The sequence below is a fragment of the Apteryx mantelli genome, chromosome 12 (genome assembly GCF_036417845.1).
Source record: "Apteryx mantelli isolate bAptMan1 chromosome 12, bAptMan1.hap1, whole genome shotgun sequence".
NCBI lineage: Eukaryota > Metazoa > Chordata > Aves > Apterygiformes > Apterygidae > Apteryx > Apteryx mantelli.
In genome coordinates this window covers 12,492,779-12,519,512 of record NC_089989.1, presented here as the reverse complement: position 1 = coordinate 12,519,512, position 26,734 = coordinate 12,492,779, and the positions used below count along the sequence as shown (strand labels likewise).

Here is a 26,734-nt window from a genome sequence, read left to right as displayed (position 1 = left end):
TCAGAGTGGGATTTTTCCCTGCTTACTGTTTTAAGAATTTCCTGAGAGATTTATAAATCTGGTAGGTGAAAATTGCTCTTATTTCATTTTTATATATTTAAATGAGCTAACCAGAACATGTCCAAAATAGTCAGTGTTTAAAGCTTAAGCTGTGTACTTTATTAAGATATTTGAAAAATAACTTTGCATGTTGTGTGTACTGAATTTTCAAAATAAAACATTTGCTAAGCATCCAGAAAGAGGCCTTTGGTACTAAAGGAGCTTTTGACTGTAGCAGCCTATTTTGTAGACAGAGTAAGAGAATTTTCTTTGCATGGTAAATTTTACTAGTTCTGGAATCTTCATGAATATTTCAACATGAAAAATATTGATTTGACTATAAATAATATATAAATATTGACTGTATAAGTATCAAATGCAGAAGATACCTTGGTAGGTATTATGGATTAATAAAAGTTCAACTTGTGCATTCTCTTCTACATATGTTTTGATATAGTCTACATAACTTTATATTCAAATACTGCTTTCCATATAAATGTGACTTGACATGCACAAAAAGTAAGAGGGTGGGAGAAATGACTGTTACTCACTCTGCTTTCAGGATAACAAAAATTGCTATGTTAAGCTGTATAATTTCTCAGATAAGGGTGCAAATCTTCCAGATTAGCAGAAAAACAGCATATTGTGTCAACCAAATACATTTTCCCAAGAAAGGACAATTGGATCTTGACAGTACAAATAGGTCAAAATTAATGAGTAAAATCAAGGCTTTCTATCTGTGAGTTTTGATAATAGTAGTCATTTAACTCAACAAACTGTATATTATGAATAGTTTTCTGTTCTTTCCTATTTTGAAGTTCATGGATTATTTTCAGAATAAAAACAATAAATACAGTTTTAGGCAACATTGCCATTAAAAGCTTGGAAAGAGCAGAGAGTGGTAATTGCCATTTGTTAGTTTGCTGCTATAATTATTATACTGCTAGGATTCAGGAAGGTATATGATAGATGAAAGCTAATTAAAATGTCCATTAAAGCACCTCAAGACAGATGGGTTGTAATTTGAAGGATTTTAAATAGGAAAAGCAAACAGCAGCAGTGTTTTGCACCGTCAGGGTACTCAGCTGACTGTATGTTGTACACCAGGAGCTTCATACAGACCATGGCCTTTTTCTTGCTGAACTCTCAGCCAAATCCATTTATTTGATAGACAGCAGCCTGTTTTCTTGTTTGTGCCCGTGCACAGATTACACGCGAGTAGGATTAATGCAGTGCATTACAGAGTGATAATATTGCTTATATGTAGTGAGCCTGATGTGCTTGGAAATACCAGTCATGCCGTGCCCGCACAGTAAGGTGCAATTTGATGTGGGATAGGTGTTAGCAGGTCCCTTCTCCCTGCTCCTGCTGGAAGCCTGCCTGGTATTTTCCAGCTACAGACTTGCAGCAGCCCCTTGTGGTCTTAAAATGACTTGTATGGGCTTGTAGTTACTGGGATTCCTCTGCCAAGCACTAGATATCAATTTTAATGTTTGTCTATTATGAAGTTCATCAGAACTATGATTCGACACAGAACTATTAGAAAATAACTATTTTTAGAAAGTTATGAAGTTATGGGTGAGCCTTGGCCGAAGCAAGACATATCCACTGTGTTTTTGTTTGAGCCTCATGTTGAATGGGATCTCGAGGGCCAGACCAAATACTTCTCGAAGAGATGGTTTTGCATGCGTGTATTCTGTATTTGCTTCCCACTTTCCGATCGGATTTTTGTCCGCACAAACTTGTTTCTGCAGCTTCTGGAAGCCCGCAGCTTTCTCTGATTTGTTATTTTCATCCCTGCAGATATGTTCCTATAGACTGTAGAGTTTCTCTTAAATATTTAGAAATACCATTTAATCTTGAAATAAGACTCTCAGATTCAGGGCTTTACTATATGTCTTGTGACCTTCACTGGCTCTTGCTCAGCTGCAGTTTTCTTCAGCCAAAATGGAGGATAGTAAGTAAAACAAACTGATTTACAAGATATTCTGAAGTTCAGCTGCATAATTTAGTGAAGAGAGAACCTAACAATTAATTTGAAGCCCAGTGTAATATCCAGTTTCTTGAAGCGTAAGTAAGATCCTAGAAGTTTTTCTTAAAACAATAAAATTAGTAATGCAGCAGACATATGTCTATTGAAAGCATCTCAAACATATATTATGCAGTAACTGAGGCGCTAAATTAAATCATTTTCCTCTCAACTCTCAATATGTTGAAATTTGGCTTAGATAATGACGGCACTCTCTAGGCATTGTACACTGCTGCTTATTGTTCCTTGCTGAGGCCTTTGAGCAAGAAAACCTGTTCTTAGTTTCAGCGGTGGCGTCTTTCCCCACTGGAATGCAAGTGTGTGTTTGCGTGTTGTTTCGTTTTGTTCCCTTTTGAATTCCCTGAGGTGGCTTGAAGATAATTTCTGGTTTTATTCCTCTTCTAGTTTTATTCAGATGCAGATTTTCCATACAGAATGAACTGAGCAGTGGGAAAAAGGAAATCTGGTTTCAATTTAAAGGAATAAAATGAGAATTGGAGTTTATACAGAGGGTGCACACACACGCATGCACACACACACACCAGAGTTAATGGAAACATAATTGGGAGCTTAACTTCGAGGACAGAAACAGGGACTCTTCTAAAGCTATTTAAGTACTAAGTGGGTAAATGATCAATTTTTAGTCTTATAATACTCTGGCTTCTCAACATATATGCAGATACCTTCTTTTATCAACTGTGGTGTTACAGTAAGCTGGACTTACCCTTGCCCCTTGATTTCTTTTACGTGTTTTTCCTTTCAGGTACCTTATAAACTTCTTGTTAGACGCCACCTTAGGAATGCTGTTAATCTACGCTGGGATACGGGCAGTGAGCAGCATTGTGGAATGGCAGCAGTGGGAGTCCCTTCGCTTTGGCGAATATGGTAAGTGTTTCTACTTTTGCGCTGAAATGAATTCTGAGCTGGAATTTCAGAATATTTCAGTTAACTATCATAAAATCATTATATAGTGTTAATAATGGCAATTTTAATATTTGACTTCTCACAAGAATTCTTTTAAGTTCTGTAGCTTGGCATGCAATTTATATATTAGAAAAGCTAATAAATTGTGGATTTGTAGGTGCAGAAAAATTTCGTATATCATATGTACTCAACTTCAACATTTAATTCTGTTCAGTCTGTTATTTTTAGGTCATTTAGTCTGGCTGTTTGGGAACGCGAGTTGATGTTCTGTATCGCTACTGAAAACTACATTCTAAGTTCCTTGAAATAAGAATTGGGAAGGGAGGGGAGGTCGCCTTATGAGAACACTATGATTCTTTACCAGGAAAAAAAAGCCCTGTAGTTAAAAATAAATAACTAATTAAAATGTTGGGCTAACAAAATAAAAGTTTCCATAGCAGTTTCGCAATTCACAAGTCTATAATAGAAATTATACCAGATGTATGCTCTTAGGAGAAATAACTGCCTGTACCATTAGTGCATTTTTTAACTTCAATTATATATTCTCATTTATGTAGACTAGATATGTATTTCTTCAGGTACAGTTCTATGACCATTTAAGCTGCTTCAAATCAGCACTGCCACAATCCTATTTATCTGCTTTATTCCCATCTACCACTCTCCAAATGTTTCTGTTCTTTTCCTTGGACTGGTGCTCATCTGACCCTTTAGGGAACTGATTTGGAAAGCAAAGCCTTCCGAAAATTTACCATATATAGAGAAGTAAATAGTTGTCTTCCAGTTCAATTCCCAGACTTGGGTCTCCAAAGGATTGGGGTCCTCCCCCAGGCTCCAATGCCTGGGGAAAGGAAAAGGGCAAGGAAAGAGCTAAGACTATTAAATTACCTCTTCTCACTTAGCACTGGGCCCCACTGCCCAAAGTCCCTTTTTCTGATTGCTGACTTGGCTTGGAGTCATTTCAGTCTGTTTGAGTGACTTCTAGACCATGTAAAATTGGCTTTGTATTTAGAGCAAAATTTGTTGTGCATCTATTACATAATCGTAGTATAACTCAAAAAAAAATTTTTTCTAATAGCATTATTTTTTTTTCTTGTTTAATCTGTTCTCTTGTCCTGTTTTAATGACCTTTTAACAATATGTGATTTATGTCCATGGGGAGGATATGGGAAGTATTCAGATCTGTTCATTCACTTTTCTGAAAACAACTCCTTCTCATATTAACTTCTGCAATGAACCTGTTTTTCTTTTAATTATAAGGCCTCTATGACTGAATTAGCTAAGTTCTTAAAATCAGCAAATGGACTTGTTGCCTGTGTCCTGCCACGGAGGCAGGGTGGGATCCTTTATTGTCATTTTGAGTTAGGGGACTGAAAATGCTTAAACTTGTTCATCAAGCATTTCTTCTCCTTGTGTATGCATATAAATGATGCGTAAAATAATCTAATTCCTCTTTCCAATATCAGATCATTTTCTCAGTGACTGACTTTCATTTTTGTGTCTTCATTTAATGTGCTGTCTCTGAACGTAGTTTGTGGTGGGTTTTTTACTAAGCTATCATAAGTGTTATTGAAAAGTGCATTGTACATCTGTATTTCCATTAACTATGTGGGGAAGGCTCCTTGTGTAAAGAGAACTAGAGAATAGATGTAAAATTATTACCGACTGCTGTGCAGTAAGATTAGATCCCATATAAGAAATAAGGAAGCATCTAAAAAGGGTAAGTTGCGTTGTATCATTCAGTGCCCTCTTCTGTTAAGTACTGCTGCTGTTTCTGAAATGAAAACCTTCATGTTACCATTTTATTTAAACCTTTTCACTTTGGTTCCAGGAAAACTCCTGTCTTATTTTTTGTAAGTTTTTTTTCTTTAATGAAGTGGGGGGGAGGTACTACACTGTAGTCCTGTCATCTCTCAAATACATTTAGATTTAGTATTTGAAGGTAAACCTGAACGTGTAGGATACACTGGTTGTGGGGACTCTGCCCATTGAGAGATCTTAGAGGATCTGGGCGTTTGATTTGCAATAGCAAAGGAACTCCTCTGCTTCGAGATCCGTGCTTTTTCGGCTTATTTGCAAGCAGGGAAAACCAAACAAGAGCCCCCCGACCGAGCCGCCTCTTTTGACTGAGCTATGTTGTTTGTGGTCGTAGCGCCCAAATAATCATTTGTCTCAAGTTAGTTCTTGCTGTGAGCTCATTTCCCTTCTTAGCTCTCTTACTTGATCCCTGGTGATTCATTACTTGAGAAGCTATCACAAAAATAGCAGTTGTCCTGCTGGTTTTAAAAGCCTCTCTTTATATGGAGGATAGTTTTTAAGTGTAAATGCCTCAAGCGGAGAATGGATACCAAAATATCAACATTCAGAAATAGTTGCTGTTTACAGAGCAGAATAACACTGCGTGCTGATTTATGGGCAAAGAAGCCCAACGCTCCCTCGAGGGCTTTTTGTGGCAGAATTGTTATGTTGATTAGGTTTGTCGTCCTGTTGTCAGGTTCAGCACATTAGGAGCTGGATTTTAGTAGAAGCGTAGAATCAGTTAATATATTTGAGCATATAAGCAAAATAGAAAGGGTTGTGATTTGTACTGAGAAGAATGTTCCCTGATACCATAAATACAAAGCATTCTCCGTCCCATCTATATTAGACTTCTTTAGCTGCTGCGAGTAGGAAACAGGTGTTTAAATCCCTCTTTGTCAAAACGAACTGTATTGGCAACTAAATTGTTCTGTGCTCTCTCTTTGCTTGCCCTTGCTTCTCAGCTGGGAAAGCTTAGAAATAGTATTTGAGGCATCTTTTCGCTCTAGCTCTTTGTGTGTGCCTTGCAGAGTAACTTATTAATTTACCTACAGCCTTGTAGAGCAGACATGCACATGCTACAAAACTATTCTAAGTTATTTTGGAGGAACTCTGTGAGTTGGCATTTTTAAAGAAAATTTTTCTGGGCTTGAAAAGAAACAAGTTACAGCATAGAGGAAGCAAGTATTTTGTTCAAGAGCTGTCTATAAACACGTTTCCACCAAGGTGCTGATAAACTCTATTTAATATATACTGGTTCCTTCACTGCTCAGCATTTTCAAAAAATGTTGATACAGTTGTCACCTGTTGATTGCTGAGGATTCAAAATTTTCAGTTTTAATGTGCTTGTCTTGCGGCAACAAAATTTCTACTGATTTGCTAGTTTATTCTACACATGTAAGTTATAAATGACAGATATAAAATCGGAAATTGAGATAGACTGTCCAACAACCTTTTGAAACAAAATTAGAGTTTATGGCTTCAACATTAGCTCCTAAGTTCCGATTTGAATTTGTGTACTGAATCTTTGAATGTGCAAATGTCCTGAAAATTCTTGGGAAAACCTACTGGATGATGGTGATAGCATCACCTACTGGTGATGCTATTAACTTTTACTTCTTCCTCTTCCTCTTCAATTGCATAATTTGTAAAATGGTAGAAAAAGTTAGGTTGGAAAGGATCTCTGGAGGTCATCTAATCCGACCTCCTGCTCAAAACAGGGTTAACTTCAAAGCTAGATCAGGTTGCTCAGGGCCTAGTCCAGTCTAATTTTGAATTTATCCATGGATGCAGATTTAACAAACCCTCTGGGCAACCTGCCCCAGTGCTTAACCACTCTTATTGTGAATTTTTTTTCTTTACGTCAGGCAGAATTTTCCTTGCTGTAACTTGTGGCTGCTGCCTCTTGTCCTTTCACTGTGCATCTTTGAGAAGTGGGGCTCACATTTTCTCTATAACCCACCCTTTATGTAGTGCAAGACTGCAGTTAGGTTCTCCGTTAGTCTTTTCCAGACTGAGCAATCTCAGGTCCTCAGCTTCTCCTTGTATACCTCATGTTCTGGCCCATTCTGTATCAGCTGCAGGACTTTTCATTTGCTGCTGTTGCATTTCATGAGATTCCTGTTGGCCCATTTCTCCAGCTTGTCCAGGTGCCTCTGAATAGCAGCACTGTCCTCCAGGGAAAAGACTATTCCTCCCAATGTGGCAGCATCCCCAGCTTCACTGAGGGTGCATTTCTTCCCATCATCCAGGCAGCTGATAGAGGTGTTATATACTATTGATCCCAGTATCTGCCACTGCAGGGTGCAACTAATAAACGGCTACCAGTTAGTTTTCAAACACTTTGACCCTGACAGTCAAGTCAAGCTTTCTCACCTACACTGTAAGTCCACCCATCCGGTCCATATCTCCCCAGTTTGTCTACAAAGATGCTATGCAAGACTGTCAAAAGATTTGCTAAGTTCAAGGTAAACAGCATCCGCTGTTCTTCCCTCTTATAATTAGAGTCAAAAGGTAATTTTAGAAATACGGTAGAGCACACACAAAAGTCAAATAGAATTTAATATATGCAACTTCTAGTTTGTCTTAAATAAATAAATAAAACGACATCCATCATGGAGAAGAGTGTTCATGGGTGATAGTGCCCAACATTTGTAATGAAGGGTTTCGCAATTTTTGGACATGCTACATACCAAAACTCAGGCTACAGAGTTGGAATGGATGCAAAATGTTTATAGCTGTCTTTGCTTTTAGGAATTGAATGCGAATTGGAAAAGAGCTCGGAATAAATTGCTAAAGTTTCAATAGTAAGTCTGTAGCTAAAGCTAGATTTCTTTTTCCATATTTTTTTTCTTAATGAAGAAAAATGGAGAATGCTGATAAAAATTTGGAGTATAAAAACTCATTGTTAAAATTTCATTCTCAAATATAATTCAGGACTTATATCCCCAAAAGAATCACAATTGCTTAACTTCAAGTCACTGCTGATGTTTTCCCCTTTCAAATTTCTTTTATTTATTTATTTATTTTAAGCAACATAAGCCTTAAACTGCAGTAAATAATGAAAAACTTGAGTGTTTTAACCATTTTATTTTTGGGCTATTTAGTATTGATCATCACCCTGTAAATTTATGTAGGAAACTTCTTTTGTTTTGGACTCCAGTCTGATTTACCAGTTTCTCTTTGCTGTAGCATTTCAGCAGCAAGCAATAAGTCTCAAGATTATTGTTAAGTATTAATACTGAAAGCCTTTCAAAAATGTTCCAGAAAAGGAAGCAGCCATTATGCATTACAAATATACAAAGGCATCTGATTTTTCCATTGCACATTATTCTTCCCTAGGCTCAAAACTTTTAAGTAGTGTTTGAAGATGTTGCCGGAGGCTTTGGGGAAGTCTAAAGCAAAACAGCAGCCCGCCAAAGCTTGCTTTCAGCTTCCAATGAAGCGAGTGTACTTGAACTGTGAAATCTTGATGATACAATGCACTCTGTCCCTGCTTTGCTTTTGTTTTGTTTTTTATTCTTCCTTGCTTTCATATAGTGTCTCATAGTCTACCTAGTTTTCCTGTTCAAATATTTATGCCGGATGGTCTCTATTCTGTACTGGCAGACAACTTCATTCATTCATTTTTTCTCTGTGCCACATCCTAATAAGATTCAGCATAATTTCAAACACTTTCGGATTGAAATTAAAATCTGATCTTAATTTTTTGCTCAATTAAATTCTCTTCTGGCAACTAGCTTTTTTGTATCAACCCTTGCACCACCTGTTGCCACAATTACGATTGGGTTAGTTACAGTTACTAGCTTAGTATAGGGAAATAATTTGTTTAAGGTAGCCTAGCAAGAATGGCAGAAATATCACACTTCCATAAAAATTATATAGAGTGAAGGAAAAGGTGTTTTTCTTCAGTCATGTATGCCTTAATTTAGGAAACTTAATGCTTTAGGATAGAGGGAGAAAATTAAAATTTTGTGAGAAACAAATCTGATGCAACTATATCTATCTTGCTTTCCTCTGATTATGTAGAAGAGTGACTGTATAACCAGCAACTGCAGAGTCAGATAAAGTCCTGTTATATTCAGTTTCTACCTGATCCTTTTAAGAAGTTGGAGGGGTGGGGTGGAGCAACAGCACTAAGGAGATTGGGGAAGGCACTTTAAAAGGATAAATTTGCCCTGTCTCTTCTAATCTTGCTTCTCTAAAATGTTTATTGTGAAGTAAAATCAACGATATACGTATATATATTGACCCTTTCCTCTTTTTTGCAGGTGACCCACTGCAGTGCAGTGCTTGGGTGGGCCAGTGTGCTCTGTACATAATGATCATGACATTTGAGAAAACTGTCATCATTATAGTGCTTCTGATACCTCAGTGGAAAGAGGTTTGTGTTCTCACAGCTTTTTACAGACAAATGAATTTCTGGTGGAAGAAGCCATAAAGCAATAGATTACTAATACCACTTTTTTTTGGCTTGGCTTATCTCCAAGTGTCGTAACTTCCTATAGTTAATGCCATTTAACTCTCTCATAGTGGTATGTTCTTGTCCCTTGATTAGCATACAGCTAATTAGGCCTTCTGGCATCCATTGCTAGCAATATCCTATTACATTTTGGTTTTATTGTATACTGCGGTGTGTAAAATTACACTGTATCTACTTGTCTGAGCACTCTAGAAAGAACTAAATGGTTTCTCCTTTTATTTCTTTAACCTAAATTTAAACTTTTTGTATTGTTTTCTGTAGTATTTTAAAGAACCGTTTTTACATGACCTTGTTGATAAATCTAAACTATAGAATTCTAGTAATTTACAATGGATTAATAAAACCATTGCTGATGACTAGATACAGATCTGTTTTGATAGAATTTGTGCAATTTAGTATTCAAAGTGATGGTGCTTGTTGCTATAGCAAGTTAAGGCCCATTAGTCACAAGTGCATGTTCTAGACTCATCTGGGAACTAGGAGTCTCCTCTTACTGTATATTTTGTGAGGCTTTAATTGAAGCTTTTGTGAAGCTTAAAATTTCCTAAACATGCAACTTATAACATGATCCTTGGGAGCATGCAGCTCTAAAACATTCGAGATGGTTCTTATACAGCTCTTCAGACTTCTGTAAACAAAAATGACTAAGATGACAGCTGCTTTCTTGCCAGCCGCACTTACTTATCTGCTGCAATTTATAAGCTGTCCTAAGTACTTTCCTTTTCTACGAAGCTGTCCTTTTTTGGTTCATATACGCTATTTCTGTGGTATTAGTTAGTACCTGAACAACCACACTAACTAATCCAGTTGCGTGCACATGCTGCTGTGATCTGAATTTGATCCTTTTCTTTTCACAGGTAGCTTTATTGAATCCTATAGAGAATCCCCAGCTGGAGCTGGCTATCGTCATGCTGATAGTTCCCTTCTTTGTTAATGTTAGTACAACTGCATGCTTCTCTGAGATAGTTACATGTATTTCATTCTCCCATCTGTTAATTAACGTTAATCCTTAAAGCACAATGTACCTTGGTGTTTAAGTTACCTTAATTTTAAAAAGGAAGGGTATTACAGAATGGATAAAATGGGCGGGTATGTAGATTTGATATAGCTGAAATCCATACTGAGCTAAGTAACTGGGCTCGGGAGAAGTGCAGCAATGCCTCATAGACCTCCTTGAGCTTATGACTTCAGTTGATTGAATGCAATATTGCAATACTGTCATAGAAATGATAAAATAACTATTTCCTAAAGCAAATTTCACTGTAGATCTAACAATAGCTGTACAGCTAAGTATCCTGTGTCTGACCATAGCTAATAGTGTTGGCACAGGAAGAAGCGGAGTAAAAGGGCAAGCGTATCCTCGTACTTCCCTAAGTATACCCTTCCAGCAACCTGGGGTTTAGGGACTAGAACCAGAGATGCTGTCTTTGCAGTTAATAACACCTCCTGTTTTTCTCTTTCATTAATTTGTTCAAGCATCGATTTTATCCTTTGAGAAGGAAAACTTCATTGCACTAAGCTGTCTGCCTGAGACCATTCACATTTCTACATAAAGAGTTAATATGTGATCACTCTGAATAGCAGCTATTTCTCTTACTTTTTCTTTTTCTACCAAGGACTAAATTAGCTATGTCATAGAACATTCATGCAATATATAATAAACCACGTGACTGTATGCTTGTACAGGATTTTGTCAGTTTGGCCAATTCACTTCTATTGTTTCATGTCCCTAATTCTATCCAAATATTGACCAAATGAACATATACTAACCTGAAGAAAACTAAACTGTCACTTCCCCCTTCTCTTTACCAGGCATTAATGTTCTGGGTAGTAGACAACTTTCTTATGAAGAAAGGGAAGACAAAAGCTAAACTTGAAGAAAAGGAAGCAGGACAAGATTCAAGAAATGGAAGTAAAGTCCGATACAGAAGAGCAGCATCACATGAAGAATCAGAGTCAGAAGTACGTAGAGTCGGTTATTGCAGTTAACCTATAGTCCAGTTCTTCCCTCATGTCCCTGATTTCATTGTAATACTGTCAATTTAGTTTCGATTTTCTTTGTATCTACCTCTGACCATGGTTCCTAGTATTTGCAGTTGAATGCCGGTTAAGAAAATGGCAACACTCACTGGTAGTTATTTTCCTTCCAGACAAGTAGGAGGACATAAGAATATATCTAAATGTCACGGATGAACTGTTACAAATGCTTCTAAAAAACCCCTGCATAGAATACAAAATTAATCAGACCAACCTAATTAAGCTCTTAGTCTGCCTTTGAAAGTGAGAGGAAGAGGGACAAAATAACTGGCTAGTTTTTCGGAGGAGTATTTGTTAAGGGCTAGCGTGGTATCAAGGATGAGGGAGGGTGCTGTAGTGGCACAGTCATTGGGGACAGGTTGGAGGAAGGTGAACAGACTAGCTCTGCATTCCTTTCATTGTCTTCATGGATTTGTTAGCTCTTGAGACAGCAGGGCTTTTGGATAGAGAAAAATTAAAATTTTAATATGACTAGGGTGTTAGGATATGCACAACCAAATATGGGGTTAGTAAAAATATGTCACATTTTATTACAGAATAAATTAACCTTTTAAGCATCCGATCATCATGTAGATCTTGAGGGATGCTAAGGGTATTACAATGATCTTCAAATCTGCTCAACTAATTAGTTTTCAGCATTATACAAATAAACACCAGCTTCCTTTTTTAGCATTGCACATAATCTTGTCTCTGAATTTGAACTGATTTAATTAGAGTAAGAGTATCTATTCTTCCACTTCATTTTCTAAATGTCATGAATAGAAAAGCAAAGAATGAAATTTGAGTGGGTCAGAAATGCTTGTGTGGGGTGGCACTACTTAAAAAACTAAATATTTTCTATACCTGTCAGAAAAACAAAGATGTAACAGCCTCTGCTGTATGCGTAGTTAATTGCCATATAGTTCCAATTTTTTTCAGTTGTGTACTTTCAGAGTATTACCACATGATTTTCAGAAATTAGCCAGCTGTATCCTGAAGTAAAAGATGCAAAAATGGAGGAAAAAAATTCTTATGTCCTTGCCTTTGAGTATAACTTTATTCTAAATTATATTGAGTGGGCAGTCTTCAGTTTACCTGAAGGATGGTCAAAATCCTTGAAAATAAGTTTTTAGTTACAGTTAGTTAATGGTATAATTTTCTAAATTATAAACAGTGCCACCTGTGTTTTTGCTCGTAAAGTAACCACCATATTGCAAATGTGGGTAGAGAGGCTGTGTATTCTCTCTCACTTGCTCTCACAGCAAGCCACCCGTACCGCTCTGGGGGTGCAGGCATTGCTTCTTTACGTTTAGAGTCCGTGATTCTGGTAGAGATTAATAAAAGTGTCCTTTTCATTTGAAATTTACTTCAGGTTCTGGACAGGATTCACGATGTTTGATAGTACGGGCAATAAATCCAAATGAGGTTCGGTAGTCTCAGGCAAATAATAAGGTCTTTTGCAAGCATAAAAAAGTAAGAGGTTAGAAGTAGAACAAAGGAAGAATGTGACTTTGATTCATGTTACTCAGAGGCTGTAATTTGTTTTTTAGATCCTCATTTCGGCAGATGACGAGATGGAGGAATCGGATGCTGAAGAGGACCTACGCAGATTGACCAACTTAAAGCCCCTTAAGAAAAAGAAGCATCGTTTTGGTCTGCCTGTATGACACATTCCCTGACCTGTGTATTTGCAGGTGTCATCGCAAAAACTTCTCAGTCAGTGGGTTTTAATGTTACAATTGCATCTCCTTTTTCATACAGACTGACTCAAAAACAAGGTCTGCCAACAGAATGCAAACAGTTGGAAGACTTCCAGTTCAGTTGCACTACAGACACACTGACCAATTATGCAAGAATGTCTTTTCATCGTGTGGAAACACAGTGTTGTTAAGGACTAGTCCTTAAAGTGATTTGTATCTGACGTTTCAGAGAAGATCATAGAAAACAGATACAGGAATCTTTCATTTATGGTTTCTGAATGATGCAGTTTAAGATGTTCTCAAAAAGGCATCAGAATCAACTAAGTTAAAGGAGTATGTTTTGCTACTAAAACTGGCTTTTGCAGCATAATTCCTAGAGCAGAATAGTTTATGGTTACAAGCTGTAACTTAATGTTATTTTTTTAAGTATGAAATGTTTACTTGCTACAAGGTACCTATGAAACTAATAGGTGGAACAAAGATTTTTTTCCAGGTCTCCTCAAACCTATTTGACTATTTTATATTTAAGTTATATTTTCATACAGTTGTATTTAAAGATTCTCTTTGTCAGAGAGAAGGATGCAGTTCCCTTTTTTTGTGCAGAAAAGGTCAAAAGATTTGTCATGAGAATCTTATTTATCCTTATCCTGGTTTAAGTCAAAGGGATTGCAAAGGGAGGAGCTCTCTGTCACTGCTGAAGTCACCAAATATCACTAAAAATGCAGTCCTAAGTGTGCTTTTGAACACATAATTTAAAAATACCTTTTTTAATAGGAGGTGTTATTTGCATATTTGACAAATGTGCACTTTAGTGTATAACAAAGCATCTGTTGTGATAGGTTGCTTATGTGTGAAATGAATATGTAGGGATGACTTCAGTTATTTATGTTTCTTAAGAACCTGCAAGTCTCTCGTGCATACCTCTCAAGTAATCCAAAAGAGATGGAACATTTCTTCTATCTTTCCTTATATAGGGCCTGCCATACAGGACTTTGATCTGATTGGAGTAGCTGGGCTACAATATTGCAAATAATTCTGTCCCTGCTTGTTCTTGTTGAAACAGCAATCTTCCGTTTAATATGCTATTTTTTCTCCCCCAAAAGATTGTATTTCTCATGTTTAGTTTCCTTGAAGTCTGATTATCCCTTAGTATTAAAAAAACTGAGAGGTATAATACAGTTGTTACTGCGTCTGCTGCAGAATTTCTGCAGCTTTCAGTGTCTTTCTTATGATAATTGAAAACATGCTGATCTTAAACCTTGCAGACGTGTTTTCGGTGGCATCCTTTTGCGTATTTTCTAAACGATGGTTACTCTTTCTGACAGCTTTCCTTGCTTAGTTAAACCTTGTGTAGGACAGGGCAATGTGTCAAAGAGGTGACAACAGAAATTAATTGCAAGTCTGTTGTAGTATCTGGACATCAGAAATATTCCAAGCCTTAAACCAAACAGTTTCTTGAGAAAACTGCTCAGAACTTTTTAAGATTTTTTACATTTTTTATAGATTTACTAGGTCTTAATGTGGTATCTTATCCAGACCACTTAAATGGGGTTCTTGGGCCTTAGTAAATATTGAACTGTGCGCTCCCTTACTTATTTTCACTATTCCAGCATTCCTTTTCACTGCGTGGCCACCGAGGTGGGCAAAACGCTCTGAGACTTCGGGGACGCCTTGGTGTGTCCAGCTGGCTAAAAGGGACATTTTACCAAACCTAACATCCGAGAGTTTAGTTGAGCCACTGACCTCTGTTACTGTGCACTAAAATATAATAACTGCAATAAGCTTAAATACTAGTGTTTCTTTTAGACTAAATCTAGAAACTAATGACAATGGATGCTTAATTGAGTTATTCTGAAATGGGGAGGGGGGGGGGAAATGGGAAAATGTCCCTAATCAGTGTTGCCTCTGCTTTAGGCATTTTGTTTTGGTTTGGTTTTTTTCCTCCATCAATTGTGTGACTTGCATCTTCTCTTAAGTATTTGCCATTGAGCAGGCTCATACTTCCAAAAGCACAGTACTTCGAGGAATTCATTTTCATTAAAAGAATAGTCTCATACCACTCACCATTCCAAAGGGATTTAAGAGCCAGGACTTGCACTTGTCACAAATGGCAGCATTTATTTTTTTTAGCGTAGGATTCGTTCCGTTTCAGATAGTGGAATCAAACTAACACGTGCTGCCTGCCACTGCACAGCCATTCCTATCTGTGTCCGCCACCAGAGGTAACTGAGCAGCGCACACAAATTTAACTGCACAAGCTTTCATTTTATCTTCCTTTTCCCTCCTCTTCTCTGGTTATGTAGATTGTGAAAATGATTTCTATTTCTAGCCTCATGTTTAGTCTGTGAAATGTCAATATAAAATTATGGCCTTAATCATGTGAAATATTTGTTTTGAGCAGACCTCAAACTTACTGACCAAGTACAAAACAGTATAAAGCACTATGGAGCAGTTTCTTGAAGATGGTTATTGCAAAGTTGTAAGAATGCCTAATTTTTCCTGTCTTACGTGCTTAATTATCACTTGATTTGAGATTTTAATATGCCTAGCAAAATGACGTAGTAAAAACACCTTGAGCCAAAAAGGCAGAAGTATTCTAAATACCAGAGTAATAACAGGAGGAGCATATTTCCACAGGGGAAAGAACAACTCTTTCTCTTCTAGGATAAAAATTTTATTTTCAGCTTTAACCAAATAACAAAAACTGTTGTGTTTTTTCTATTCAGGTTTTTGTTCTTATGTGAAAAAGACATGGAAAATGTAAAATTGGCAGGTTAGAAATCAGATATGGGATGAATATTGGAACCCTTGCAGTAGGTACAAGATTATGTGCTTTTGTCTGAAGAGCTTGTATGTCGGAAAAGGAAATATATGCCTAGCGCTTTACTATGTCTACTGCTCAATGACAGGTATTGGCAGTACAGTCTGAAATAATGTTTTTTGTAAAGAGTTGATCTGGTAATAGTACTACAACATGATGACATTTGTGTTATCCTCACATTGGCACTCTAAGTTAATGACTGGTAAATGTACTTCAAGACAACTCATTGCAAAGATTTAATTCAGGCTGTGCTTAAAAAAAAAAAACAACACAGTGATTCTGTTGTTTATTTAATGAAAATAAGCTATGTAGTGTACCCCAAAGTAAGAGAAAGGGATTGCAACGTACCGAAGAGATACAGAAATATTAGTGGAGATCAAATTTACCATGAATGGTCAGCCTACATGTTTTAACTCGTTCTAGTATCTGGCCTGTGACACATCTGCATAAATTCAAAATCACCAGTGTTGTCTAATATGTGGTTTTTCAAGTTCCAGCTTTAATACGTTCAAGTCCCCTTGTCTTACTTTAAGTAGGTAAAATGCTGTATATTAACATTGCGAACTAATATGTACGGTAGCTTTTCTTCAGGGAAAACTCAACTTGAGTTGCAAATTAGAGCAATGCAAAGTGTATGCGATACCCTCCGGCAGGTACCCGCGCAGATTCCAGCTGTGCCTGGCGAGGGAGGAGCCGTCCTTACAAGCACCCGTTCTGCCGAGAGCCGAGCATCACAAGGGATTTCTGCCACTGTGCTCCACTAACCCCTGTTTGCAACTTTGCTGTGCTGCTTTTTATTTTATTTTTCTTTTTTTTTCCCCCCAGGAGAAAACGGTAATGAAAGTGAACAAATCCAGCCACATCAGGTCAGAGTTAGATCTACAGCACAGGTGTGCAAACTTTTTTTTTAAAGTATTTCAAGTTTCCAGTTCAATTGCTGAAAATGACTACTGTGGTTTTACAAAGTAAAACTGCAGTATCTTTAAAAAAGGGACTCTTTTGTAGGTGTTTTTGTCTTGCGTGGGTATCTGTCTCAAATTGAATGTTGGGTTTGTTTGTAAGTAAATTCAGAGTAGAGCCTGTGTGAGCAAAACCAACAGCTGTGTTCTGCTGCCCTCTGTTTGGACCATACTGTTTAATCAGTGGTGTTACCTTAAACTTCTAAGGGTATTTGATGTAATTACATTGTATAATGATTTACAATAAAGTTTGACTTATTACAAATTCGTAGACTTATGCTCATTCTGTTTAAAAGTGAGTGTGCTTCAATGTTCATTGTGTGCTGTTGCATGCAGCAGGTTTTGCTGCTGGAGTTCAACATCAGAAGTGCAGATTTAATTTTTTGCACTCCCATGTGGTGGTCATTTTGGTATGTTCATATACCTTAACAGCAAATCCCATTTCAGGAGGAGGGACCGCTATTGTTAGGTAGCAAATTTTGTTTACAACTAAAGAGTCCTCCAAAGCCTCTCTCAGATCTGTGCTCTGTTCCCTGAGGATGGTTCTAGCGCTCAGGGCACACACATGGAGAGTAACCACCTGTATTTTCATATTGAAATTAAAACCTTACATATGCAGCCTGAGAATGCCTGAGGTTGTAGAACGTTGACCTGAGACCTCCTGGAGGTGGGACTTTGTTGTAATGCTTTACTACACATCGGATTATCTCAGCCTACTTCCTGCTCTTCAAGCAAAGCCAGACCTTTTGTTCATTGTCAACGAGAATGCATAAACTTAGAAATTTCTGAATTTACCTCCAATGTCCTTCCTCTTGGCAGAGGCATAGTCTAATTCAATAACTTGTTCATCTGTATTATCTTCTGTTCTGATTTGTTTGCAACAGGTAATAGAGACTCCAGCTGAGGGAAGGTGTCTTCCTGCTCTTCGCTCGTGAGGGTCCTGTCGAGAGCCTTGCCTGTGAAGTGCCTTGTACCACAAAACCCGCAAAGTCCCTCCTTGTGAGCCAGAAGAGGGCTACATAGGGAAGCCTGGTTCTAGGACCAAATAGACTCTCTGCCCCCATCTCTAGAGGGCAACAGGCTGGAGATGAGCAATGTCATCGATGCTTTCTTCCATTTCCAAAGCTTCCCAAGACCCCGCAAAAGGAAGGGGAGAGCAGTACTGATTCTTTTCTGTCTGGAGGAGAGACATTGCTTCTAGATGCTATTTATGCAGTGCAGAGTTGTCTCTTCCCCTTCATGGTAGAGGATTTTTCTTTGGTTGCCAAATGGTCTGCAGCCAGCACTTTGGATGGTATTCCCCGACTATCTCCAACAGAATTGGTGTAGCCAAGCTTGCCTTTTTTCTATTTCATCGGGCAGAAAGTTGCCATCTTATTCTCCAGGTGTCTTGTTCTGCTACTGAAGTATGGCGTGGTGAGTATCTACCATCCATCTTCCAGAATGCGGGAGGAATAAGGAAGGCTGTCTAGGAGAAAGAAGACTCGCTCATTGTGAAGCTGTAGCATGAACCACATATAAGTAATTTATTTATTTTTTTTAAGGGTGGGAGGTTGATACCTTTATGTCAGCACAGAGCAGAAATCCTGTTCTTGGCAAGCTTCTGCTGCTATCACCGCTTCCTTCAAGGAATAATCTTCCACCTTTCAGGCCTGTAAGTCCACCGAGGGATGTTAGCAGTTTCTTGGAGAGGACGTGTCTTCTGTAAGAAGCTCTGGAGATCTCGGTGGCCAGCTGTGTGTAAAGTCACTAAATTTTCCGCCTTACCCTGGAACACAAGGTGTGGAAACCTGTTTGCGGAGAAATGACTAACTAAAATGTGGTGATGAATGTGGAGGAGGGCTAACTTGCATTAGTGTTAATAGCCACTGTGAAATAGATGAGCCTACCTTCTGCCTCATCATTCACGGCCCCTTTGACAGATCTCAGGACCTCAACCAGGTGAACAGGGGTCCTACTCTGAAATGGCAGTAATTTAGGTTTAGATTTAAGTTGTTTTTTGTAAGGAAAAATTACCCCATGCTCTGTAGGAAGCACTGGTTGTGCTTATTCTTCAGCATTTAGGAAATGCAGTTTAATGAAAGAATGGAGTTGTCCAGGCTGTCGATGATGTCTTAGAGAAACTTCGAGATAAGCTGCCTACCTCTGTAGATGCCTCGTCTCCCGCCCCTGAATGGCGTGTGAGTTGAAGGTTTGTTGATACAGGTATGAGGATTTTGTTTGTATAAATTATATTGCCATGAAAGCATAACTTTTTATTGCTTTTGAGATGAGGAAAGTGCAGTACCAGTGAAATGAAGTAGTTTAAAAAGCTCAAGGGAGAAAAGTAGCTCTGTCTTGAATTCTAACTACTTGCTTTAAACATTGCAGACTGTTATCTTTCTATTGTAATAGCTTCAGCAAGGTGATGCTTATAGGTATGTATAGAAAGAGAGGCATTACTTTTGTACAATGAAAAAAATCGTTTTCTCTAAAGCTGATGTTTTTTCCTACTGCTTTGTTAGTCTAATGGTGCTGCCATTCCCCAGAAACTTTCCCTCTTGTTTACTAAGCCATGGACTTAAAATAGAAACTCCACACAAAGAACGGCTGACTAAGTGCATAACATCCAAACTGCTTCTAAGCCTACAAATAACACTTCTAATAGTAATATAAAAGAAAGCAGGTTCTTAGGCCTGGAGAGAGTTCAGCTCTCCAAAGCCAAAACAGGCACTCAAAGGCCTGGGAATGGTGTACAACTCTCAAATCACAGAGTTTCAATCGTAGAGTACTAATGCTGCACTACTGATGTTATATTTTCATAATGAAAAATATCAGTTTAATTTTGCCTCCTGCGCTTCTCTCTGTAGACTAAACAAAGCACAGGCAGAGCTTGAGAAGAGGCTAGGGAAGATTTCTATCACTGCAACAGTCGGTATTTCTATTAAAAGGTGTCTGGAGGCATGCCAAGTCTACCTTTCCCATATTAAAAAAATTGATGGGAGTTTTAGGTTATTTCAGGTGTTTACTGTAGTCACAGCAGTTGATCTTTTTTTTAATGATTAAAGAATTAACAAGATGGTTAAAAATAAATAAATAAAACTAAAAGGGACCTCCCCCCCCCCCACACACACCAAACTGACTCCCTTTAATCACAATTAGAAATCATGCTTAGAGGTTCTTTTTTTAATGAAGAAAATTATAGGGAACAAATCTTAAATTTGGAAGAAGGCTTTACTACAGTCAGAGCATATGGTGGGGGGCACTGAATTTGTCCAAATAAGCCATTCCTATTCCCAGGACTGGTGAAATGATTAAGTTTTCTAATACGGCTGTAAGTAGAAAGTGATTTTATCCTCTCGAGTGTGTAAGAGCTGACCTCAGAGCAAGTTCTGTAGCAGAACTGTAAGCATGAAACCATGTGTTTTATTAATGATCCAAAACACTATTGTGTTAAATACCCTAAGCAGAAGAAATTATTGAGAACACAGTGTTGTGCATCTCATGTTCAGTTCGTATGATGCATCTCATGTTTACAGAATGTGTGTTTTACTGTGCTGGGAAAGAAACGCTCTCCTGTTTTCCTCCCATCGAGAGAATCCAGAGTCGGTTTTGTGTCTGTAACAACGCTTTGCCTTTTAAAGTTATAAATAGAGCCCAGCGGGCTCCCCTGGAAGCCGTGTCCGCAGCACAGCGGGTCGGGCTTCCAGGCACTCCCGCCGCCCCAGCTGTCCCCCCGCGTCAGGCCCGAGCTCCAGCCAGCGCCAGGCGCACAGCGCCCAAAATACTGCGCGCCCTAGTCATCCCTAAGAATAAACCTTTCGGCAACAGCAGCCCGCGTCGACCTGAATCATCCCGGCCTCTGCTTTGGGAACATGACCCAGCTCGTGACTTCGTGGTAGATGCTCTATATAAGTCCAGGGAAACAACAGCCGCAGAGGGCACAGGCGGGAGCGGATCAGAGCAGGGGAACTACCGCGGGAAGGATTGCCGCCGAGGCAGCGCTACCGTTATGTCACAGGTACGGGGCGGCCGCGGCGCGTTGGCTCTCGTTCGGCCGGGATTCCCGGCGAATCTGATGCCGTTTTAGATGGTTTGCGCCGAGCGGCTTATTAGCAAGTTATTCAGCAGTGAATTCAGCTTTTTTGATCTAGGTGACCTATTTCATTATGCTGAAGTACTTAAACACTTCATCTACATAGCTTAACAAGTAAATTGTCATGAGTGATTGTCTGATGAAGAAAGCAAGCAACTACTCTCTGCATGGTTAATTAACTTAGCCTTTAATATTCTATTTTACCATAAATATTATAAGAAGGGGAAAAATTATTTCTATTGCTCTAGTTTGGGTTATTTCACTGTAGGAATGATTTTTGCTTTTCCAGCATGCTTTTCTCAGACAATGATTTGAAATTCATGAGGAATATACACAAATTGACGGTAGTTTTGAAAGGAGGTGGCTATTCTGAAATGCGTTCTCTCTTCTTCAAAGTAAAGCTTAATATAATAACATGCAGAAAAAAGGGGGGGGTATGACTGGAAATTACAGCTATTAAAATAAAATACTTGAGTCTGAAATTTTGTACTCTACATTTCTCACGTTCAATTTGTTACTAGTAGTTTGGCTTTACCGTGCTCCCTGGTTCTCAGTGTTTCAAACTCAGAAATCCTGAGCTCATTTTAGGATCACTTTTTCACATACTGTCCTATCTTCAACACAAGCTGTACGTACCCGACACAGACCTCTTCATCGTGAGAGTTTTACGTGGTGGGTAAATTGGAGAGTAAGAGTATGGGAAGGGTAGAGGAGAGGAATCCTTCGCAGCCGCGCAGGTTAACTCAGTTCTGCATCTTCTCTTTACTCCAGACAAAGAACCTGGCAGGCTAAGTCACAGCTCTTGTAAACCAACGCTCTGACTTGTGCCAGGAGGAGCTAAAGCGCAGGCCGGGTCGCTGTGCGTGCGGGGAACGGCTTCTGGCAAACCCTGCTCGCGATCCGCTCGCGCTTGGCAGCCGGGAGCAGCAGCGCGGCTCCGACGCTGGCACTGACAGCTGCTGGTGGCAGCCGGCCTGGCCGTCGCCCTCCGAGGCTCCTAACGACCTTTCCTCTGCGGCGTTTTTGCTTTTTAGCTGGGGGGTAACTAATCCATCCTAACCATCCTGCTGGAAAATCTCTGTAATCAAAGCAGGAGAAGTTTTACTCTAAAATAGCTGGGTGAATTCACCGCTTCTGCTCAGCCGGTCTCTGCCTCGGAGCACCTGAACTGCCTCCTCTCCCACCCTCCCTCCCAAAGAAGTGCTTTGCCCTAGTCCAGGACAAAAAGCCATCAAGTTAGTCTCTCGCCAACAAAAGTTAAAGGAAGGACTCGGCAGGTTCCTTATTCCTGATAAGGAAACAAGTTGCTGCTCTGTCTGTGCTGGAAGAGCACCGGTCTGCTCTCGCGCTCTGTGTGCCGTGTCGGAGGCCCCAGCACGCGCCAGTTCCCCACGCAGAGGTGCGAACGCAGCCCTGGCTGGAGAGGAGCTACTTGGTGAGCTGACCCAAGACAGTTATGAGTTCGGAAGGGTTTGATATCAGCCCTTTCCCCTTGCTTTCTTTGGCTACTTGTAGGTGGTTTTCCCTAGAGATCTTGCAAATTTTTGTTTCCCACAGTACATGACAGCAAGCTATTTTTGAGTGTTCTTGGGAGTTTATAGCCATCAGGGAATATGCTGAAATCTCCAGTGGAGCCAACCTTCCCCTGCCAAGAGCCGTGCTTGCCTGCTCCATCTCCATAAGCTCTCTCAAACTTATGGTCAAATCCTTCTCAAGAGCTTGGGAGATTTGATTCCTTGAACCACACAACTGTTTTTAGCTTTGCAGGTACTGACCTAGAAATGTGTAAGTAGGATCCATCGCTGCCAAAATCCAAACATGGGAAGCCCTGTGTACGTAGAGATGGACAAAGAAGTTTCTTGTCAGTGATTCAGTGCACAAATATATTAAAATAGGAGTGTTTGCTCATTTAATTGACTCCTGTGAGGATGGTGGGATCTGCTGCTTGATCCACTCCCCCTGCCCGCCCCTTTGAGGTCTGCGTGGTGGGACCTTGGCAACCCAGCCTTGAAACAGTAAACTGAAGAGGGGATATTAATAGTGCCGATTGCAGCTGACTGATGTTGTTTGTGAATCTGAAATAGTGATTTAAAGGTAGGAGTAGGCTGGTATTTCTGAATGTTATCCTGATTTTCTTCTAGCAAGGTAAACTGTAAACAGGTTTGTACTTGGAAATCCTAGTGCACCACCTGATGGCACATCTGCTTCTGTATTAGATTTTCTTTTTGTTCTTCAGGTTTGGTGTTTCAGGTGTGTTCAACACATGCTTGTAGACAACACCTTTGAGTGCTCAGCTCTCTCAATTTAGAGGCTGAGATCTGTAATGGTCAGTTCTCAAGTGTCTCTTCTGGTTTCTCTTGCAAGTTTTTCCTGAGTCAGGTATGATGAATAACTCTGGGTCAAGCTTATCCCAGTGAGTAGACACAAGAAAATTTAGTAATGAAGATGTAAGGGTTTTTTTTGTTTGTTTTTGTTTGATCTTCATGAACATAAGACAGATTTTTTTAATTAGCAGTCTGTCTTGGTCTTCACTTGCAAAAGAACATGGCAGAGCTGCAGAACTGGACAGAGAAAATTCAAAAAATATATATGTTTTTCACTATGTCTTTCAAAGGTTGTGCCATCAGAATTCAAGTGCAGATTCACGGTGTGGTGCTGACTCTCTCAGATACTGCAGAGGAGCTTTCAGGGCCTTCACAGGAAGATGGGAGGTTTGGGGATTTTTACTTGGACACTGAACATCTGTGTTGGACTTGCTCCCCCTGCATGGTTTGGCTACCTGCAGTTGTGCTGTTGTACAGCTGTATCAAGGGCAAAGTGTGTGTGTGTGTGTAATCCCAAAGATGAATTAGATGGGCTATTGAATTAGCAACTCTGGGTGTTGTAGCCTTGGGCTAATTTCCTATATTTCGAAACTTGAAATACTGATGTGTGGGCAATACATCTTTCTTAGCCGGCCCCTGTGAAAAAGAAGCGTCCTCCAGTGAAGGAAGAAGATCTCAAAGGAGCCAGAGGAAACCTTTCCAAAAACCAGGAAATTAAATCCAAAACCTACCAAGTCATGAAGCAGTGTGGTAAGTCTCTTTCCCCTGCTAGAAACAATTAAGCAATCTTCCAAAGTAAATCATTAACTCAATTTCTATCTTCAGCCAAGGGGTACTCCTCTGAAACAACAGTCAGCAATGCGCACGTACCCTGGCCTGGCTGTGCAGGCTCTTTGAATCCATGATCTGCCCATTTGATTCTCACCAAGAGGTGTCAACAGGGCTCTGCTTCAAGTGATCTTTCTCCCTGACTCAACTTTGCAAAGGGGGAGGTAGAGCCTTGGCTTTGCCTCTAAGTCAAGGTTCAAACCAAGTTCTGGTCGCGTGGTCAATGTCAATGAATGGCTGCCCAAGTTGAAGATCTGGAGGCCTGGTCATAGATTAGGGGATTTCTAGCCTCTCAAGTGGATGAATTTTACATGTTTGAGATGAAACACTTTGGGGGCAATAAAGGACAGAAGGTGAGAGAGGACTTACCAACTGAATACTCGTCATGGTGCTCTGCTTCTGTGTTGCGCTTCCATCACCAGAGGGGAGGTACAGGCAAAACTGATGAATTTGAACCCTTTTGCAGCATGATATTCTGAACCTCAAACTAGTTTCCAAGTTTCTAAAGCACCTTCAGGTAATCCCCTTCTTGAGGGGCCACTCGATGGTGGTGACCCACCTACAGGTACTGGGAACCTGCCTCATGCTTGGAACAAGAGTGTGGTGTTTTAAGGTTTGGGGTAATGCAATGACAAGCCTAGCTTAGCCATCAGCTCTACGTCCTCAGGTGCAAATGCCAGGTTTGGATCCTGGTAAAGGTGATGGGGTGATAAATTGTTGCTGCCAAATGTATGTATGTTTTAGCAGCACTAGTGTTACTGCCATAATTTTGTGTGCTTCTTCACTGACTGCCTTCTCTCCTGGTTTTCCTTTTCAAGAACAAATGGGCTCTGCAGCACCTTCCATATTCAGCCGAGATCGGACAGGGGGTGAAACGGTCTTTGAGAAACCTAAAGGAGAGCCGGCCAAGAGCGTCTTTGGGTGACAGCTGAGTTGGATGTGCATCACTTAGAAAACTGTTGTAACATTTTCCCAAATTGCTGTTCCTTACTTTAAACTCACTGCGGAGCTAAATAGTTAACTGAATTTCTACTGTAAGTCGTTAAATAGGGAAAAGACTCATGTCTGAGGGTACAACTTCCTTTTTAATTTTTATTATGTTTTCTATGTGTTGGATGGTGTTTGCTATGATGGTTTAATAAAAAAAAAAAATTGGACACAGCTTGGCACACCGTAGTGACCAATTTCAGCTTATACTTAAATGAATTCTGTGGAATTTTTGGCATTACAAGCTATGATCTAGTCTAACTGTCAAATGCAAAGAATAAATATTCAAATGACATGGTTTTAGTGTCAGTGCAATTTCTTCAAACTGTGCTTTTGCAAACAGGGAGGCAGAGGGAGGCAAGGAGGAGCTGGGTTGTAGAGGTAACAGAAGCCTGGAGACTTCAGCTGAAGTCTCCTCAGCCATAGACTTCCCTGTCTAATGTGCTTTGGTTCCCTGCTTGCAGGGAAAGGAAATTTTATTTACCTGGATGTCTGGAGTGTAGTGAGGTCTCTGATCCTATAGAAGAGGAAACAGAGTACCTGAAAACAGAGGGATACCTAGTCGGTTTTAGCATTATTTAAAAACTAAAATAAGAGAGACCTAACTGTTTGAAAGTTTTTTCAGCAAATCCTTTCCCTTTCTCTTCACCAAACTCCATTACAGTGCTGCCCTCTTAAAAAAAAAAAAAAAAAAAAAAAAAAAAAAAAAAAACAATGCACCAAAACAAACCCAAAACTCTATTTTGAAAAACATGTCATCAAATTTCCATGGCAGCTTTGCTTTTCTGGTTTACTGTTTCATGGAAAATTCCACCCCGGCCACACAGTGCCCTGAGGGACTCTGCCAGGGACATGATGGAGTCCTCCGGAGGCGTTGCATGGCAGCACCTTCTCCACATCTGTCCCAGAAAGAGAATTCCTGCAGCATGACCCAGAAGTCCCGATAATCCCTGGGAAGAGCTGTAGCTGCGTCAGCAAGGTCTGTGCAGCGCACCACAAATTTGGATGCTGCAAGACCTCAACTTTTGTGCCATCAGGCGAAGCCAGCTGTGCTGGTCTCGGAGAGCTCCAGCCTGTGAGTCCTGGGCAGATAGAAGGAACCGATGCACCAGCCCACAGCTGTAAGTACCTTCCTCACCCGCTCCGCCTTTTGTATTTCCCAAATATATGAGTATATTTCCCAAATGCGAATGGAGCAGCAAGCAAACAGCCCCCATTGCTGTTTTCTTTTTTTTGCAACAATATTTGTTTGCATGTGTTGATTTATTGGATTAAAGTTAAACATCAAACCTATTTTTCCCCAAGGTTATAAATTGGAGTTTTTCCCCTAAGCTGGATCTTTTCATTCAAACATGGATAATCCTCGGCTTTATCGGCATCCACGGCTGTTCTTGCGAATTACGAATTCCTGGTAAAACATTTGGGAACATTAAGGTATGTGCCACTTTTTTTTTACACGCCGGTTTTCGTTTTGTGCAGGCCAGAGCTAGTTAAGGGGTGAAAGTTGTGTTAAAGTTCTCCAGGCAAGTGAGCAACGCCCAAGCATTTCTTCTCTGCCTCTTGTATCCCAAACACGTCATGCATAAAACTTACTACTTTCTATGGAGTTTGTAGAGAGGCTTGGAAAAAAAAGCAGACGGCAGGCGCTGTGGAGCCGCACATATGTAACCCAATAGCAAAGTCCTGGAGCTTTAACGAGCACTCTCCTTAAGCAAAATATTCTTAGAGATATCCCTGGTGTGTTGCCGTTCTTCT

The 26,734-nt window shown here is 39.7% G+C and overlaps 2 protein-coding genes across 4 annotated transcripts in view; both read left to right on the top strand.

The window, feature by feature from the left end:
- The window catches only part of STIMATE (STIM activating enhancer), a 36,138-nt gene extending 20,063 nt beyond the window's left edge, over window positions 1–16,075 (top strand). For 2 of the 3 annotated variants that reach the window (XM_067303243.1, XM_067303244.1), the window contains 5 exons: window positions 2,832–2,953; window positions 9,058–9,170; window positions 10,127–10,204; window positions 11,082–11,231; window positions 12,836–16,075. In XM_067303243.1, coding sequence (XP_067159344.1) covers window positions 2,832–2,953; window positions 9,058–9,170; window positions 10,127–10,204; window positions 11,082–11,231; window positions 12,836–12,952 — 580 coding nt within the window. In that variant the 3' untranslated portion in view covers window positions 12,953–16,075. The remainder of the gene's footprint in view (window positions 1–2,831; window positions 2,954–9,057; window positions 9,171–10,126; window positions 10,205–11,081; window positions 11,232–12,835) is intronic. The other variant, XM_067303245.1, reaches the window with a different exon arrangement.
- Window positions 16,076–19,587: 3,512 nt separating this feature from the next.
- Window positions 19,588–25,272, top strand: MUSTN1 (musculoskeletal, embryonic nuclear protein 1). The gene is made up of 3 exons (XM_013954936.2): window positions 19,588–20,765; window positions 23,794–23,914; window positions 24,811–25,272. Exons 1-3 carry the CDS (start codon window positions 20,262–20,264, stop codon window positions 24,915–24,917), a joined length of 732 nt encoding a protein of 243 aa, XP_013810390.2. The 5' UTR covers window positions 19,588–20,261; the 3' UTR covers window positions 24,918–25,272.
- Window positions 25,273–26,734: the final 1,462 nt, after the last annotated feature.

What these genes read in the sequence shown, in the direction of transcription:
- MUSTN1 (XM_013954936.2), top strand. Translation starts at nt 20,262, where the DNA reads ATGATGCATCTCATGTTTACAGAATGTGTGTTTTACTGTGCTGGGAAA. An exon ending in GCGCTACCGTTATGTCACAG is followed by an intron (nt 20,766 to 23,793) that starts GTACGGGGCGGC and finishes CATCTTTCTTAG; the next exon opens with CCGGCCCCTGTGAAAAAGAA. An exon ending in CCAAGTCATGAAGCAGTGTG is followed by an intron (nt 23,915 to 24,810) that starts GTAAGTCTCTTT and finishes TTCCTTTTCAAG; the next exon opens with AACAAATGGGCTCTGCAGCA.